This window comes from Ascidiella aspersa, chromosome 3, assembly GCF_963924565.1.
Source record: "Ascidiella aspersa chromosome 3, kaAscAspe10.2, whole genome shotgun sequence".
NCBI lineage: Eukaryota > Metazoa > Chordata > Ascidiacea > Phlebobranchia > Ascidiidae > Ascidiella > Ascidiella aspersa.
Window position 1 is genome coordinate 38,273,326 of NC_139449.1, and position 19,634 is coordinate 38,292,959.

Here is a 19,634-nt window from a genome sequence, read left to right on the forward strand (position 1 = left end):
AGAAACACTATGATTGCGTTTTTATGGCACAAATAAACAAATCATTCTCATATTATATGAAAGACAGCAAGAATAAGTTGTGCCAGATTTTGCCTTCTGTGTGGCATTCAACCAACAGCGCTTATGACGACATAAAGGTGTAATTATGTACTCACAACGCGGTCTGTCCAAGGATTATTGCGTAATTAAGAAGCACATGAAATTAGGTGAACCAGTTAAATTCAGTATGTGAATAAAATGCCTTACATGGCTGCACTGCTTGGTATGGAATTAATCGTTTTATTACTTTACATTTCAGTATAAGCTACAAAACGCGCATAATGCACGTTGAATGCATTTTTAGGCAGTTTTTATTTCAGGGTTAAAGCCAGAAACGTAGACGACTTTGGAGCATAATGACAGTAAACGTAGAATACCAAAGCACACACAGAAGTATAGTTAGCATTTGGCGAATGTTTCGAATATCACTTCAGGGCGATAGGTAAATATCATATTATCAACAAGTTTGTACCCCATAGTGCGCATTTAGTCTAAACTTAAAGTTAGTGCCAGGGTCTTCTCGAAATTTTTAGAGAGTAGTTTATTGTTTTAATAAGCATTATTATTTTAGTAAAATATAATCAAAGTTGCTATTTAATTTACTCAGATTGTTATTTTTGTTGTTTTAAAAGTTTATACGGTTTCTCCAAGTTAATTGCTGAATTATTGTCTAAAAAATGGGAAGATTGTTGATTTTAAGTTTGTAACAATGAAAGTGCATAGTAAGCTAGTTTTAGTGCGCAAATGTTTTTGATGCGCAGTTAGAAAGGAAACTGCTTTTGAACCAATGAAACTAGTGAGCATGACCTTGTTGTAAATGAAAATCGTTATTAATACATTCAAGGAATTGGCGAAATGTCCTTGTAAAAAAGAATATTCGAAACGCCAAAATGACAAAATTTGAGAACCACTAATTTAAGAACTAGTGAAACGAAAATTCTCTTTTTAAACTGTTTAAGCATGACCCCCGCTCTAGCATTAAGCGTGCTGCGCACACAAGCTGTAACTGAAGCTCTACATACACGTGGTTAAGCTTACAGTGCCAACAAAATAAAACAATGCTGTAAATTGGCGATGAAGCTATAGGGTAAATAATTCATAAGTTGCGCAGTAAGCTGCCAATCTATCCACTACAGTGCAGGATCATATGAGGATATTGCTTCAACAGTTTTTTATCCTAAAACACTTAATTTTAGTTACTCATAGGTGAATAGCCGAAAAAAGGATGACAATTTTAGTATAGACTTTCACAGCAATTGGAAAAAACTTTCAGAGATATTTTGACAGCGGTTTCCTTTGGAAAGCTTTAGTTCTTAAGCTTTGTTTAGCTGAAGTTCTTGCTAGTTATAATTTACCACGTAAAAAACGATAATGCCAAAAACGGCATCACTAAGTTTTACTTGATATGTGCAGATGATTGAGGTTTTAAATATAAAGCACAGGATACTAAGCAAACCTTTAGCCAAGAATTGTTTATTGTTGGTTCTCACCTTTTTGTGATCTGTAGCCCAAATTAACACGATAGCGCTAACTTATAAACAACTTATGCTAAGACGGTTTAGTGTCAGTAACATGACAAGGTTAAGTGGTAATTTAAACAAAAATAAATCGTCTTTGAAGAACTCGCCAAGTTTGAAGGATTAAGTGGAGCAATTAATGAATTATTTTTAACGCGCATTTTACCATGTGCTCTATTGTACCAAAGCATACAGCTATATCTTAAAAAGGAGGTGTAATCAGAATATTGTTACGAATAACAGAATCTTCGTGAAATCGATTGGTGAGAAACAAGGTTTTAAAATTTAAATAGTCTACTGATGATGCTTTTAGGCAAAATATATTTATCACGTAACATCCAAACAAACTGATTTTCGGTTTACTAATTTCTGTAATTAGTTTATTTTATAAAAAGAGGTGTCTTTGATTTTACGATCCATGTTTCAATGCAGTAAACTTCAAGTGGAAAAATTTAAAGCTGTGGGCGTGAAACTTGTAAATCGGTTTAAAGTGGGCGTATTTTAAAAGTGCGTAGTTCCAATAAAACGTTGAGGTGTGGTCGTCAAGTACTTCATGAGAAGATTTGTTCGCTTGTAACTCAATAAGCTGCAAACATAGGGAGGTTTGTTAAATAAGGAAAATGCGTTTAAATGCTGCTTTTAAATAAATAATTTGTATGTATTTTACAATAACTATCTTGAACAAATATGAAAATGTATTACAAAGGGTTTGATGGCCATGTAATATTTGAGAGAAAAAAAATGTTAAAAACGTTGTCTTTTAAACAGTTTTATCGCTTTTATCTTCACTTGATTTTTACACTGATGGCATGAGTTATTGCTGAAACGTCTGTAAATTGCGAAATGTCGATTTTATCGAATATTATGGCTTTTGAAAAAGTTACAAAAAAAAAGTTACAAAAAATAACAACTTAACAAAATAATTTGAATCTGAAAGTCAACAAGGTCGAGTAGATCGACATCATCTTGATAAAGACGTTTCGACACGAGCTTGTATCCTAACATTAACTGAAGATGATACAAGTTCGTATCGAAACGTCTTTATCAAGATGATGTTGATCTATTTGAACTTTTGACTTTGCGATTCATTTTTAAGCTACTTCACAAAATTTTAAATTGTGGCTTTTTGATTATTTCAAATTGATTAAAATGCATATTGAACCAAAATAACCATTAATAATCAATTTTTGAGCAAATGTAAAGTGTGTTGTTCGAAATATTGTTGCGCATTCTAACTTGTCACAAATTTGTAATTGCTTGTTTGTGATGCGGTGACAATTTCATTGTTCGCTGGAAGCTCTTTATGACGCCACCAATCGTATTGTGACGTACAATCGTGCCTCGCAGCAAAATCTTTACGATGACGAATTGAGAGTTTATTACGACACAAGCGACGGATTGTTGGGAAATTTTTGCTCGCGAAAGTTGTATATGAGTTGGTGTTAACAGTGAGTCTGCAGCTTTGCATAAGATAGTGATGGCAACTTTAACAAAACGTTTAGTCAAGCTTTTCTGTTGTCATTTATTGAAAATTAACTTAGATTCTACTGCAGGGTCGGGAACCTTTTCAGCTAAGTGAGCCATAAAACCTGAATATTTTTGGTTGTATTTTCATGAGGGCCATATTATATCATTTAACAATTGTTTGGGTTGGCAAAAATAGTAATTTGAAATAGACCGTTTGAAAAGCCGACATATAGTAAGCGCGGAAAAATACTTTGGCTAAGTTTGCGAAAAATTGATTACTGAGTGCCATGGCACGAAAAAGGCTTTTTATATTCAAAGGGATTTTTTCAAATCGGCTAACAGCCACGAAAAGACAAACAGGACTCGCGCGAAGCAAGGATTAATTGTTATTAGATTAGTTTTAAGTTGATTACAAATTTGTTGAAGACTTACGGTTAACTACAACTATAATATATAAAGGTTGGCTAAAACGCGATTTCAGAAGGGCCACACCACATTTATTGCATACGTATGTATATTTATATTTTATTCTGCTGCGTATATATGTTGGATAATATTGATTCTAGTCAATAACCGATGCCAATTTATAGTATCGGTTATCATCCGAAACATTATTATTCGTAGCGTTTTGGGAACAATTTCCACTTGAGGTTTGCGATAATTTCAGATTTGCACCGGCACCATGTTGTAGTTATGAAATTTGTCTGATAAAACACTTGCTGCGCTACCAAACTAACTTCTGACTATTGCTGGCGGTTTGGCAAAGTTATATGTGCGAGTTTGTGTTGGCGACGAGTTCGAACCTTCCTTGAAAATACAAATGTGCAATAGATTTATGCTGTTAAATTTGAAATGAGATTTTTTACTAACTATAATTTAAATGACAATATTAATTCATCAAGATTGTTAGGCCTTATAATTCGCCAGCTTTGCTGAAAAATTGATGACACTGAAAAACTAAAAAAAAGTGTTTCAAAAAATTAGTATAGTTTTAAAAATACAGAAATATTAGAATCAGAGCACTACTAATTTGGTTCAGCATAAATCTATTGCACATTTATATTTCCATGTAGGCAATCAGACTGTTTATTGTGTGTTGTTTTAGATGTTTTATTATTTTTTTTGTTTGATTTGCTGAAATGACAGTGCAATTTCACATAATGACCAGAACTAACAAAATCCAATAATATCGTACCGGGACCGATACGTGATGCCGGGTGGTATCGGTACTCGTCTGATATTAAGGTGTAGGAATTTTTGAAAATTGTTAATTTACACCGATACCCGATATTTTTAAGTAAAGTTTCGCGATCCGATAACAATGACGTCATTACTAAACAAGCAAAATTAACATCGAAAAAAAAAGGGTCGGTTTCAAAGGTTATTAGAACAGAATTTTCCCTGAGAAGCTTAGTTAGATATCGGACAAACCCGGCATTTTCCGATAATTTTACGTTTCAGGCGACACAGTCACATAAATAAAAAAATCGCCCGATTAAAAGTACTTTTCACTTTTATGCTTTTTAGTTTTTTGGTCTTGCATTGAGCAGTAACGTTAAACCAAGTGCGTGCGTTAAGCAGATAAGGGGCGGGGGGCAATACGACCCCTAACTGACATCAAACTGGTATTCATATTTCATTAAAATAAAAAATGCCAAAAAATTAAGTAATTTAATAAAAAGGTAACTTTACACTTTCGTATCATTGCAGGATTAATAGATAAATCCGCACGGTGTCGCTCTAATCATGTCGTCCTCCTTAGCAACGATGCTTGCTGCCATGGCAACCCTGCTCTGCTTGATCCGGACCACTCGGGGCCAGGTTGTTGTGGTGGGCGGTAACCATGACAACTACACAACAAGACAACTGGAAAGAGAGCTTTTGGCGCCATCTATCGGTAGGTTGCCTACTAATCGGTATTCCATTCACTTAATCGAGATTTTGTTGATATTTCACTCTTCAAACGATTTTATTTGTAGTTTTTCAGTTTAAACCAGGGGTGTCTAACTTAAATGCCGACCTGCCAATTTTTATCTTATAACTTCTTCCCGTGCCAAAGTTTTTTCCTCTAATATTGCAAGCGCTTTTATACAATAAATAAAAACAGTATATTCTTATATGGTTTTCACAGTATTTCTTTTTTTTTTGCTGTTTAAAATGATGTTTGTAAATCATTGACATCCAAAATGAGTTCATTTTTTTTATTTTGATAGATTTTTTATTCGATAGCTTCATTCGCTTAACGTAACTTATTTCACTCGTTAAACTGGTTTATGTGTTTTATCAGCTTGAACTTTATAAATAAATTCGCCAGTGGTCTCACCAAATTGTTTGACCAACACCAAAGGTTTTTATTTGCTGTTTATCAGGGCTGCGTCCAACTCCGAACAACATGCGATTTCAACTATACAGACTATTTACGTAACTAAAATGAGGTGGATATTCATCTCTTCACTCAGAGTGGAGTAATATAACTCATTCACCTGTTTGGAAAATATCGAAAAATATCCACCATATGCTATTTCGCCTTACAATTTACATTTTGCTGCCATATCAGTTTCAAATCTCGTACTGCGCATGCGCACGTCGGACGAATTCTTACTCGGGTCCCGATTTCAGTTCCGGCTGCGCAGCCTTGACGTTATGAAGCACTGATATCCATATGAGCTAACTGTTTTTTGAAATTTTCTCCTTTTATCCAGTTGACATAGAATTTGATTTTTTATCCAGTTGACATCGAGTGTCGCGCGAGCATTATGTGCGTCACAATAAGTCGGAAGTGGCTCAAGAATCGCTGGAACGTGACGAACCACAAGTCCCTGTCGCTCATCCAACCTTGCGACCAATCAAAACGCTTCAATACAAGTCACGTGACCCTGTGCACTGAGGCGTATCAGCTGACCACATGTGGAACAACTTTCCAAGTAGTAAGTAAAAAAAAAAATTCCTATAGAGTAAGAATATCAAAGAAGTAGGGATCAACGTTTTCAAAACGTTTAAAATGCTTTATACTTCTGTGTGGGCTTTGATATTCTTACCACGTCTTACTACAACCTTAAGCCACTATTCTCTTAATTTTTGGGGTGATGAAATATTTTTTTTTATGTAATTGACAAACCTTCTAAACCTAAATATTTTGCCAATTGCGTTATACACAAAAAGAAATCGGGATCACACCGTGTCATCATACGATAACAGAAAAGGATAAAACTAGATGCTGTGACTGTAACAAGGTTAAAACTATTTTGCCCAAACCAAACTAATAAGACCGCAAACAATAAATTATAAAGGTGGAATAACATTTAAATTTCCACGTATTGTGGGATGAATTAAATGACAAGTGGATCGCTGAATATCCACCCTATTTAAATTAAGTGAATGGGTGGAATACAGGCTGTAGAGTCCAAACTGGACTCGGGACTCGACGAAATCGTAAATTTGAGTCAGACTCGGGTTTGTTTTTAACCGACTCCGAAGGCTTATTAAACCTTCTCACAGACCCCAATTAAAAATACGTGTCCTTCATCGAAGAAATGTTCTAAATTGTAAAATCATTTTCTTTGTAGACGTAATTTCGCTCCTCAGAAAAGGTTCCTCAAATATATAGTTTTATTAATGCTACTGAACTTAGGCCAAATTGACCCTGTTTTTTGCAGAACGACAGTCACGTGATCTACTCGAACAACGTGTCGGTTGTGAGGTCACCCGATGACGTCACGCCTACGTACCGACGCACGTTGCCATGGAAATGCGTGTACCCGGTGAAGTTGCTGGTGGGAGTTCAGTTTGTGCCGCTCATAAGGTGGGTCGGAGGGACGGTGCTTGGTTTTAGCAGTTTGGCAGAATGCAGACTTGGACAACAAGATAATTCTAGTTTTCTAATTCATTGAATTAGAGCAAAATGCGGCTAATTCTAATTTTAATCTAATTTGTGAATTGCTTAAATGGTCTAATTCTAATTCCAATCTAATTCGGATTTTACCAAAAATGCTACTTTGTCCAACGGCATTTTCAGTCTCTCAGCTTAAACACAGAATTTCAATTATAATTTTTTGGTTAGAACGTCTTGTATGTATTTTTACAGTCTAAAAAATATTAGAAGGCATAAAAATTAGCACACACATAACTACCATTCCTGTTCTTATAAGAATAAATTGCGATTAAATTAAATTGTTTGTAAATAATTAAATGTGATTCTAGTTCAAATTCTAGTTGAAACTTCATATTTTAGCAATTCGGTAATTCTAATTCTAATCCAATTTAAGAAAACTCCAAACAATCTAATTTTAATTCTAATCTAATATGGAAACAACAAAATGCTCTAATTTTAATTCTAATTTAATTTTTAAAAACTGAAATAAATCTAGTTGTCCAAGTCTGGCAGAATGCTGGCGGTTTTACGACACTTGAGTCATGACATATTCACATCATATATTAGTGTTTTTTTATTGTTTTTTTATTGATTTAGCGACAATCAGGTGGCAGTCTTGCGACTGAAGAAAACCGTTTGTCATGCCACCAATTACAACAAGTAATAAAACGGTTTTAAGGAACAACACCCGAGCACAGGCCAAAATTCCTAGTGTGGCCCAGGGATAACTCCAAGATAATTTCTGACTGGACTGTTACCTAATCTCAACATACAAAGAACAGCAGTTGTTTTAGGATTTTTCTTTCTTTTCAGTGCTGATAAATTAATGTTTACAAGCCCAAGTGTCGCGATCATAACTGAGTCGCCGTTTAAATTGGTTTGGGTCGGCGACTGCACTAGTTTAATTTTTTTAATTTCTCCGAATTTTACAAAATTCTTGAAGCCATACAAAGACATTGTCACATTAAAGAACTTATTTACGCTATTTGTCCTCTGTTTTGTTCACTTACAAAAAGATCAGTGAGTGGAGTTGGGTCGCCTAAGTTTCACTGTTATACTTCGCCTAATATTGAGTGGCCGCGAAAAAAGTTTGAGAAACACTGACATAAAAGGTTTTGTTTAAAAACTTACATTCAGTTATATCGCTTGTGTAATATCGAAGACGTAGCAAGGCATAAATCCAGCTAGTCCATTCAAAAACACCTAAAACATAATTTCTTTACATATTACTTTTTCTGGCAGCCCGATCACTGAGTTCCTTGGGGGTCAGTCGGGCCAGGGGGTGTTCCAGGCGGCCATGTTCCTTTACCAGGACCCCGGCTATACTTCCATCTACGAAACATCGCCCACACTGCAGATGGATGACAGGTTGGTTGGTTTCGTGTGATACGGTAAATTTACGGCTGTTGTTGTTGTTGTCATAGTTTGTGTTATGTGGTTTTCAATTGATTGCAGTTTGATGCAATATTTAAAATTAAAAAGTGCTAAGAATTAAATTTTATTTCCAAATGAAAATAGTGCATGATCAAAGCAAGTCTGCTATACTTTGAATAAGGCTTATTTACCAATTAACTATATATTGTTTTTTATTTTTATTTGGTCTTTTTACTTGTAAAATTAAGATACCTCGCTAAATATTGAGGCTAAAATTGTCTTAAATTTTTAGCAATCTTTTTTTTAAATGTGTTGTTTGGAGTGCACTTATCGTGAGTTTATATCTAAACATGATCCAAAATAATACGGTTCATATAAAAGTACCCAAAAATAAATAATATAATAAAACTGCTGCAAAATATTCCAAAATATGTGAATTTTCTTCAAGGATTCGTGTTCGAGTCCAGCTCGTTAAGGGACCCGCCTCTTCGAAACTCCAAGCGGTCAGATGTTGGGCAACACCACAGCCGCTAGATGGAGCAAACGAACAAACAGTATATGAGCTGCTGAACGATCAGTAAGTGATCGAACTTAGATGTTACTATTGTTTACTTTAGAGTGCTGTGTTTATGATACGATTCGCTAGTTGACAAATTTTTACGAAATCTATTAGTTTACTTAAATGAATTAGGGTTATAAAAGCTTTCAACAGCCGAGCAAGGTTGACAACCCGACAGTGGCATCTGCGGTCGTTCAATGTTAGCTTATTAAGGCTTTTCAGACATTAAAGGCTTTTCAGACAAAAACACTTACAAAACTATTATTATCAATATTTAACAAGTTTTTACCCTACAATTAGTTTAAAAAATCGATGGTTTGTCTGTTTTTAAATTCCAATATAATCTACCTCTTAACAAAATATTGCTTTCTTGGCAATTTCCAAAAAAATATTAAATGTTGCAATGATAATCACCTGAGTAGCGAAAGAAAATTGTGTCAAATCAATCAAATAATTGCAATTTTACATTTTTCTAAAAAAATATCTGAGTGTCTAGAAACGTAACTTTAAAATTTACCTAAAGTTGCCTGATTTTCCGCCTCATATTTATGTGACGACCCCTCACCAACTTTTACCCCCCAGTTGCCCCTCGCCGAACTCTGTAAGTGCTGACGTCACAATGGTATCGAACGGGGAGTTCAAGCACTCCACGTGGGAATCCAAGGTTTTCCGCTTCGTTGGTTTCCCAAACATATTCCTCCATTGTTCCGTCAAAGTTTGCTTCGAGAATTGCCTCAAGGTGAGTGTGACGTAATAAATAAAAAGTTTGCGTTATTTTTATTTTGAAGTATTTACTACGTGATTGAAAGTAAGAAATGCGTATTTGCAAATGTTGCACGGAATTGACATAAATTTCTTTAAATTATTCTTATAAAATATAAGATCCCTAAAATAGGTGTCACATTAAAAAACATTTGTTGAAAACGTTCAAAATGCTACTTACTTCTGTATGGGCTTTGATATTCTTACAACGTCTTACTACAACGACCAGCCATTATGCTCCAAAAAATATTTAGTTTACTTAAAGTTGTTCAAAGAATTAGTGAATTGAAATCAAAAAATGCATTTGAAAATCATAGAATTTCTTCGTATTAGGTTTTTGTATTTTTTCATGTGCCTAAAAACTTTTTAATTCTTTTTTTATATGCTTTTGCTAAAACAGTTTTCCAATTTGCCTAATACGCAATTTAAACTTTTTCTCAAATGTCTCCACAGACTTGCGACGGGGATTCCCCAACCTCAAGGTCACGTACAAAGCGTGACGTCATCAACGTCATTGTTTCCCTGGGGCCTCTCAGAACTGGAAGTGACGTTCCCACGGTGGGCAGAGCGCCGCAAGCGGAGGAAATTACAACGCAGCCAAACCGCACGAGGGCGAGAAAGAGCTACTTGCTGGGACTTCCCCGTGAGTGAAAACTTCTAGTTTACAAACTCTTTGGTATTTGGTTTATAAATGTAACTACTAAGTTTTACTTTAAGAAATACGTTTGCACGAGCAGAAGTTATTAAAGTTACGCAACCAATTAGATAAACTTTCCATGTTATGTATTATTATTTATTGCAGCTAAATAACAAAATTACGCCCACATTATACCCATTTCAACTTATATGTGACCAACCGATCTAACATGAGGCTCAATAATAAATATGCTGTCGCTACCAGACATAATATACTAAATATAAGTTCTTCTGGTATATATTTGTTTGGGAACACACAAAAAGACCTAAAAAGCAAAAATGCCTAAAGCAGAATAATCTATAAAACCATAGTGCTAAGACCAACAACATAATACAGCCAAATACGCAGTAATATCCCGTACAGCATAAGATCAAAATCGTCTGAATAAGACCTAAATCTGTCAGAGTAAGGTCTAAATTCATCAGAATTAGTTCTAAATTCATCAGAATAAGGCCTAAATTCATCAGAATAAGGCCTAAATTCATCGGAATAAGGCCTAAATTCATCGGAATAAGGCCTAAATTCATCCGAATAAAGCCTAAATTCGTCGGAATTAGTCCTAAATTCATCACAATAAGACCTAAATTCATCGGAATAAGTCCTAAATTCATCAGAAGAAGACCTAAATGGCCATAATAACGCCAGAACCTGTGGGTAAAGGGTATGGGACGTTCGGGGGCCATCTGTCTGGCATCGGACGTTTTGGTGCCAAGATTTGGACGCCATAGTCTGACCGGCGCCGTCAGGGCGTCGCTGTTTTGGCAACGGATTTTCGGTCCTGTTTGGGGTTATTGGTGGGTAATGGGTGGGGTTAGAAAATGGGTTAGTGTTGAAATTATTAGGGGAGTTAGTGATGTACTTAGGGGTGGGGTTTGGGGTTAGTTAAAGTGTTGTTTAGACCTGATTCTGACCATTTAGGTCTTATTCCGACGGATTTATGACTTATTCCGATTTAGACGGTAGCAATATCATTAGGTATTAGTCCTATTTTGGCCTTATTCCGAATTGTGTTTTATTATGACGTTGGCGTTGTTCTTATCTCGGTCTTATGGCTGGAGTCCATTTGTTTGTCCAACAAACGATTCAGAAAGCTTTCTTATTGACAAACAATTATTTTAGAAGAACTTATTTTTAGTGTGAGTTTCATCTTTATTAATTGTGCTGCTATAAAAATACTAAACAACTACCAAGTTAGATTCTATGATTTATTGCCTACAACTTCACCCCAAACCAACAAAGGTCTTGTGTTAGTAAACAATCTCCTCATGTTTACGTCATACAGGAGAAGCTGTGTACGCCATAATCGCTGCTTTGATTGCAACCACTTTGTTGATGACGTCACTTACCGTCGCTTGCGTCATCAGAAGATCAAAGCAAAGAAGGAAGATGGTTATGACGTCATCTAGAAGGGCTGACGTCACTGGGGTTCGAGCAATCAGCGGAACTTTCTCACCTCCCTCCTCAGTCGCCATGACGACAGGATGACGTTGATGTGACCTCACTGTGATGTTTTTCACGAAACGACGTTTTTTTTTATTTTGTTAAGGAAAGAGTTTTGATACAAGCGACATTTTTCTGGACTTGTAGTTGTTTGTGATGTGTTCTTTTTCATATTCAACTTATTTCAGTGTTAATTTGCATTTGTTGTTCTCTTTCTTTGAAACTTTATAATCGATAAATTTATTATAAATCATGATTCGAAGAAATTCCAGGTTTATCCAAATTGGACACGCTTTTGAAAACTGTTTCGCAAAAGTTTTGCTTCTGGAATTACTTTCCCGAATTATATGTATTTATTTTATGACGTCATATTGTAGTATATATGCACGAACAATCAGTTTAAACAACGTGCTTTGTAGTTTAACTGTATATGACTTTTCTATCGTTGATAAAATATGTTTTGTTTATACTTTTCTAACTTTGAGGCTTTATTGAATAAAAAGCATCGCCAATAAAAACAAAGATCGAAAATAAAGCTTAAAAATAACTTTTATTAAGTTCATCGATTGATGTGCAACCAGAACCGTTTTTGTTTTCCACCATTCGGATTTACAACGATTATTTTCTTCGAAAGAAAATTCTTATTCTAAAAGCAATAAGTTCTCCTTTTCCTGCGTTAAAACAACTGTACGAATTCAGCTTTGATATCATTGATGTTGATCTTGGAAGAAGGCGTTATCCATACTTTTGTTCAAAAGGTTGATCTCTGCAGGCGAGAGCTTTTTATCAGACAGACAGATTTTGAATAAGAAGGGGTTCGTCGCTACATATTTGCAAATCTAACGATTTTAATTTTTTCTGATTTTGTGCAGGGATACTGACACCTCCGTTTGAATTAGTCAAAAACTTGCAGACACCGTGTGGTAATCACCTAACTCAAGAACTTAAAGTCTTGGTTTTAAGTATCTTGGAATTTATTTATTTATACTATTTTTTACACGTGAAGCATTTTGATTTTGTGGGTTTTAAGCACAATGATAAGATATTTATTGCAATTACACAAACGACAAACAGTACTTACAGGTACTTACGATACATACATACAATAAATTACCTCCGTATAACGTACGCGATCTGGACTCCACAATGAACAGTATGCAAGACTGTTATTTTTGGTATAAAATGAAATCCCTTATATACAGCATTCCAGCTGGCGGTAATTAAATATCGTGACAATGCGGTTCGGCGACGCAACAAAAAACAGGAAATTTCGGAAACACGATCAGCAATATGCTGTTAAATTAATGAATACACACAGCAGGCTGGCGAGGCGACGACACAGTCCACCAGGCTGTTTCAATTGAATGACCGAAGTTTCAACTCGGTAACAATATGGAGCGCAAACGCTACAATTTTATGGCAAAGACTTGGATTTTTTTTTTGGCTTGCTATAATTATTACTTGATACGGCCTGACTTGGTATTTATTTTAAACGACTTAACTTGGACTTAATTTATTCTAAATTACTTGACTTGTGGTAAATTAATTTCAAAAAACTTGTTTACAACACTGGTAGACAAAGGGCTTACCAACGACACCAATCGCGAACAGAAAGTACTCGAGCTGGTGGTTCAAATTACGTTGCAACAATGGTTTCCGAAAATACAGAAATCTGCTTTGGAGTGTTGTAGTTTCTCTCTGTACAGCTTGAAATAGAAAATACCTAGGGCATAGACAGGGGTGGGCAAACTGCGGCTCTCCGGTATGTTTTTTGTGGCTCTTCTAGTTGGATCGTAATATTTCAAAAAAATCTAAAGGTTACCAAGAGTGGCGTGTATAAACGTTTCTCTCTTTTTCTTTTCTTTATTTAGGCCAGATTTCGTTTATGACATAACACTAGACATAGAGTCCGAAGAGTTAGTTAACAAAAGATTGATATTAATGAATATTGTGCGTGTTATTTTGCTATTACCGTTATTATTATTGTGTTGATTATTACCGTTTTGTTATAAATTATAACAATTCTGTTATTCTTGCGACTGGCCTTGCATTATTTACCGTTTTTGTATTAAAATAATTTTGAGGCTCTTTGGTTCTTGTATTTTCTGCAAATGGCTCTTCCATTAAATACATTTGCCCACATCTGGCATAGACTATATACCTGGGCACCTTTCCAGCCACTAAACAGATGTTCCAATTTTCATAACCGTTGCTTGAATGCATTGTGCGTGTATCTTTTATATCTGTAATGCAGGTTAGCAATGAATATCAAAGCTAAAAAGGTCGAGTTAATCAACAATTCACAATTTGTCTGGCAAATGGCTAACGCCTGTAGCGATCAACCTTTCATGCAAACATCTGGACTATATGGCTTATTCCGAAATCAACATGGACGATATCAGAAGTGGATTTAAGTACTTCAATTTTTATATTTTTAATTATAAAAAAACAGTGTAAACAAACAACAATATAAAATCTTGCACAAAACTTGATAATATGATTGAAACTTTGGAGCATAATGGTTGAAAGTTGTAGTTAGACATAAAAAAATATGAAAGCCCATACAGAAGAAGGCAGCATTTTGTGAACGTCTCTTATAAATCTTTATTCATTTTCAACAGTAGAAAATGAATAGAAACCTTCGCAACGTTAGTTATTGATTGTTCCTCAAAACAAGATAAATATTGTTTAGAAGAAGATCTATTGTTCCTCTTTTAGATATCCGGTTGTTGATCTCGGGAGAAGTCAATGATTTCTGAGAGGAACAAGAAACCAATTGTTCCTTTGAAGTATCGATTGCCCCCAAGAAGGAGTTGATTGTTTCTCGGAGAAAATCCATTGTTCTGAAGAAATCAATTGTTCAGGGGAGTAAGTCAATTGTTCCTGAGAAGAATTCCATTGTTCCTGAGAATAATTTGATTGTTCCGAAGAATTCGATTGTTCCTCACATCTCCGGTTCCTCATCTTCTTCAAACTCCTCATCAGGGCAACAATAATACTCGACGAAACAAACTTGCGAACTCTCGTTCTTGATCATGTATTGGAGCGACAGGAAGCCACGGTGGTCCATCCGAATGCAAACCTTGGAATAAAAAGTTAAGAAGATTATTTTAAAGGGGAGAATGTATTATTTTTTTATATAATTTTGTTGGGTAAAATTCGAAGCCTTTAAATGCTAAATAATATTTAGGGTTAATAACCTAAAATACAAAGCTTTGCAGCTTAAAAATTAAACTCAAACCCAAATAAGTCGAGGAAATTGACATCATGCTTATTAAGATGTTTAGAAACACATGATAATACATCAGTTAATGTTGATTTTTTTAATTGTTAGGTTCAAGTTTGAGAAAAAAATCCTTTTTGACCAAGTAACATGTTTAAATGGTAAAACCGTTTAATTGGGCAAAATATTTGTGGTTGAACATTTTTCCTTAAGGTAATGTACCGAAATAAACATGAATTCCTTTTTAAGAAGATGAACGCGTAATATTGTTTGGAAATCTATATACGCTAAGCGGTTAAATCTTTTCGAGGGTGGATGCAGTTTTAAGACAATAAGTATTTTTTGGGTTGGGTGAGTAAATCCTCAGTAGTTTTTAAAGAGTAAACCCATTTTATCATGTGGTGAACACATCTGCTTAGGTGAAAACATCCCTGTTGTTTTACAGACTTAAAATATTTATAATAATAATGAATTTTGTTATACTGCTTACTTAAATATTTGTTTCTTTGCGTCATTTTATTTTGTGTCCTGTTGGCTATATGTCCGTGACGAAGGCTTGCCGTATAGTAAGTCGAAACGTTGGTTAAAGAAATATATGACAGAAGAACCTATTTTAAATAAAATATTAAATATTTTCCTTTCAACTCACCTTGCTTGCGAGATTCACGGCCCTGACTGAAGGTTTAAGGAGGTTCAACCTGTATTTGTTGGATTGAGTTTGTCCACATTCGAAGTACTCAATCATACTCGAGTCCTTGGGTACGTCGTTCTGTTAAAACAAAAGGTTTAGGTTTTACACGGCCTCGTTGATTTTATCCGACTCAGCATCCCTGGGGCAAAACGTGAATAAATAAGCTATTCTATAAATAGACGCCGTCGTAGAGCAATAGTCAGCAATGAGTCGTTACAGATGATTTAGTAACTATTTACTGCCCTTTAGGTTTTAAAATACGATTAACACACTCATTACCACTTACATGAGATTGGCCAAGAAGGCCGAACGTTGCGAGTCTAAAGAATGGAGCATCGGGTGACATCGTGATCTGGAGGACTTCACTTGTGTTATCCAGCTCATTAAACGCTTCCTTTAAACATTCAGCCTTAAAAAAAAGAGTCTGGGTTTAATGCAGGGGTCCTTAAACTGGGGTCCATGGGCCCTTTGGGGGTCCGTGAAGTAGTTTTAAGGGCTCCATGAAAAAAGGCCTAATTGAAATATTAGTGTATAGTTAAGAAGCAATCAATTTATCAAACAAAACAGTTTAAATAAAACTTGAACGGTTTTGCACTAAATGTACTTTCACATTTTTTGAAAGTCTATTTGTATTGTGACGTCATTTTTTAATTTTTTTTGGCTTTTGTGGTCCGGGTGAGTTCCCAAAAATGTTGGGGATACGCAGTAAAAAAGGTTTAAGAACCCCTGGTTTTAGCGTCTATAAACAAGTTATCTCGTTGCCCTTGCATGTAAATGGTGATAAAGGCTTTAATTGAAGCAAATGGACTTTTCTGTCATATTCAAAGTAGTGTTATGGCACATCATTACTGAAATGACTCACCAAAAAAGTCTAAAGAATTTACCTTATCTCGCAATTTTGAACTTTACCTTCATGATTACTTTATTGACGACGTTCCCTGCAGAAAACTCGAAGTCCAATGTTTGTTCGGGTTCTTGGGTTTTGATGCTGCAATCCGTTATAACCCCGTCTTCTTCCAATCTATGGAGTAAATAATATAGATACATGGGTTAACAGTAGTTTAAAACTTCCAACGCACTAAACTTTTCAGGAAACTAAATGTTCCGCCATGAATTTAAATTCAAAGACATTTATTTTCTTTTGAAAGAAAATTTATAGGTTCTTAAAACCTGAAAGTGAATCATTTTATGTGTTTTGATTATAATTAAAAAAGAAACAGTATAATTGCCATGGTCAACACTATTATAAATAGTGTAAAATCTGTTTTATTCTATACTTTTAAAGATCCAAAGACTTGTGGCAACCCTGTACATAAAGGTATGAAGTAACCACACTAGTGTCAATAGGCATTTCTTATGGCCAAAGATATTATAGATTATTGAGCTAAAAATTAGTTCCAATACGTGGGATTTTAATGAATCACATATAACATCAATAGAACAAACCAGTCAATATAAACTCAAGTACGTTAAAACGAGTGGTGTTCCGTAACCATTGTACATCATCCTTAAAGTTGTAGATGATGGAGCGCTACTTCCGAATATGTTCAGACATTCTTGTAAGATGTCAAGGTTTATACGAAACGTGAGCGAATCTTCACGAATAGAATACTCCTAAACACCCAAAATGTGTCTATCATTTTGAGCTGCTTTTAACCACAAACAGAAAAACTCATACTAACACAAATAATAGTGTTTTACCAAATATTTGCATTGTTTTTCATGTTCAAATACAGTTTTAAAACAAGTTTAGACTTACTAGTAAGGTGACAAAAAGTCTGCAAAAGCGAAACCAAAGAAAAACATTTGAATTAATGTTTTTGCTCATATTTTATGGTTTGATTTAATGTAGCTATGCCACTTTATAAGCTAAATTTTTCAAAAAATAGTAGATTAACAACTGGAGTTAATAATGTCATTTGAGATCAGATCGCGATGTTTTTCTTCGAAATAGCAGGTATGGGTAATTAAAAGCATCGGACATGACTATACTACACCATTGTATAGAATGTAAATTTTACCAGTTGTGGTTTAAGGATAATTCAACGTTATTCTAAGTAATGTTAAAAGTAACTTAAGTAGGTAACCTGGAAAACTTGCTGCTGGATAAAAGCATTTGCTTGAATGCATTTTGAATCTTCCACTGTAACTTTTAATCCATTTTCTGTTGCAAAGACAGTGGCAATCTGTAACAGGACAAAAACTACATAATAACAGAACTTGTTTTTAATGCCATATTCACTTGTTGCCACCAGAGCTGTGGAATCAGACTATGAAATCGGCAGAGTCAGATATAACGCCGCAAACTGTAAATTGTAAAATCGTAAAGGTGGAATAGCAGGTGGTAGATATTTTTCAACCATGGATTGTGAGTGAATGGAATATACACCTCTTTAAAATGGCTAAATATCCACCGTATTTCAATGTTAAATGATGATGATACAAATATATTACATATAAAAACGTCTTACTAAATATGATGTCGACGGTAACCTATTTGGATTCTGATTCAAGCTACCTGCAGGTTATAAACACTAACCTCTTTAAAGTGCACAGCTTTCAATATGTGTGAAATGTTCCTTGCATTGTCAATGCTAGCACAAAGAGCGTAATTATCCTCTTCATTCTGACTTTGTAGCGTCATAATAAGGCGGTACTACAATGTTACAATTTACCTAAATAACAACCCCCAAAAAACAAGTTTCAACATACAGAGCATTGGGGTTTACCAGATTGGAAAGTTTGGTCTACTGTTGCACACAAAGCTGCAGCGTCGCCTTTTGCGGTAATTGCTGTAAATCAGTCAAGTTGCACAATTTTCTGTGTCATTTTACTTTCTATTGGGCATATTTCAGAAGTAACTGTATAACAGCCAAGAGATTTTGAGTTCCTAAAAAATTCCCATGCTATATCCAAAGTTTTCACTCTGACAAAAATAACTGCAGGATTATTGACTTTAACATTCAGAAAAAATATACTATTACATTTTGAAAACAAAACAAAACAAAAACTATTTCTAGATATCCCGCCCTTCTGCGCCACACGAACCCACCGAGTCCAGCTCACTCCCCAAAATAATGTATATAATCATTAAATGGGCGATCCGGGCAAATAGCCACTTACAATTTATTTAATGTTGTGATGGTGTGTCATCAGCAAATATATCGGCGCTCTTTCACTTATGTACGTGAATAGTTATGCAAAAAACAAAACAAAATAATACCACATACTACAACGCATATTGTTTGGGTTAGGGTGGGTCAAGTAATATTATGTTTATTATTAATAATAACTTGACCCACCCTCAACCAAACGCTAACCCGCACCCTAACCCAAACAATATGCGTTGTGGTATGCGGCATTTGAAGAAAGTTTTTTTTTTATTAATTTTCACGTACATAAGTAAAAGAGCGCCAATTTGTCTTACTGACAGTGACTGGCCAACAGACTGGTAGACAATGGAAGTATGATTTTTGCTTAAGGGGAGAGGATCATTGATTAAGAGGGAAAAAACTTTTTAGACAGGTAAAAAGAGCACGTGAAAGGGGGGTTTCCAGTTATATCAACTAAATCTAGCGGTTAAAATAACAACGACTTAGGAATTAAAACTTAAAAGAAAAAAGTTAAACTACAAGGCTTTGGTCATCAACACAAAAGCCAATATTCTAAATTCCAAATCGCGATAAAAAACCATGAATATGACAGATTCATAAGATATTTACAGGGGGTTAAATAAAAACATACCCTGGATATAAACGTGGCTTTAATAAATTATGAGCTTAATTTATCATTTGTATTTTAAACGTTGACTTGTTGTTAATACAGTTTTGTTTATTTAAATTCACATTGTAAAGCAGGGAGTCGAACCAAAACCGAACCGGACCTTTATGAACCGGTTTTGGGGCAATTTTTTTCGAACCGTAACCGAACCTGAACCGTATTTTGTAAGATTTTAAGGAACCAAACCGGAACTGAATCGCATATTTAAAAAGAA

At 34.9% G+C, this 19,634-nt stretch overlaps 2 protein-coding genes across 2 annotated transcripts; one reads left to right on the forward strand and one right to left on the reverse strand.

Moving 5' to 3' along the window:
- Window positions 1-4,769: 4,769 nt before the first annotated feature.
- LOC146162879 (uromodulin-like) lies at window positions 4,770-11,771 on the forward strand. Its single transcript, XM_083385324.1, has 8 exons — window positions 4,770-4,920; window positions 5,754-5,950; window positions 6,680-6,825; window positions 8,137-8,262; window positions 8,717-8,845; window positions 9,410-9,566; window positions 10,043-10,232; window positions 11,569-11,771. Exons 1-8 carry the CDS (start codon window positions 4,770-4,772, stop codon window positions 11,769-11,771), a joined length of 1,299 nt encoding a protein of 432 aa, XP_083241450.1.
- A 2,506-nt stretch (window positions 11,772-14,277) lies between these two features.
- Window positions 14,278-18,417, reverse strand: LOC146162880 (cell cycle checkpoint protein RAD1-like). The gene is made up of 7 exons (XM_083384112.1): window positions 18,180-18,417; window positions 17,728-17,826; window positions 17,109-17,254; window positions 16,550-16,661; window positions 15,927-16,049; window positions 15,599-15,718; window positions 14,278-14,808 (listed from the first exon to the last, which is right to left on the reverse strand). The coding sequence occupies exons 1-7, from the start codon at window positions 18,282-18,284 to the stop codon at window positions 14,671-14,673; spliced, it is 843 nt and encodes a 280-aa protein (XP_083240238.1). The 5' UTR covers window positions 18,285-18,417; the 3' UTR covers window positions 14,278-14,670.
- Window positions 18,418-19,634: the final 1,217 nt, after the last annotated feature.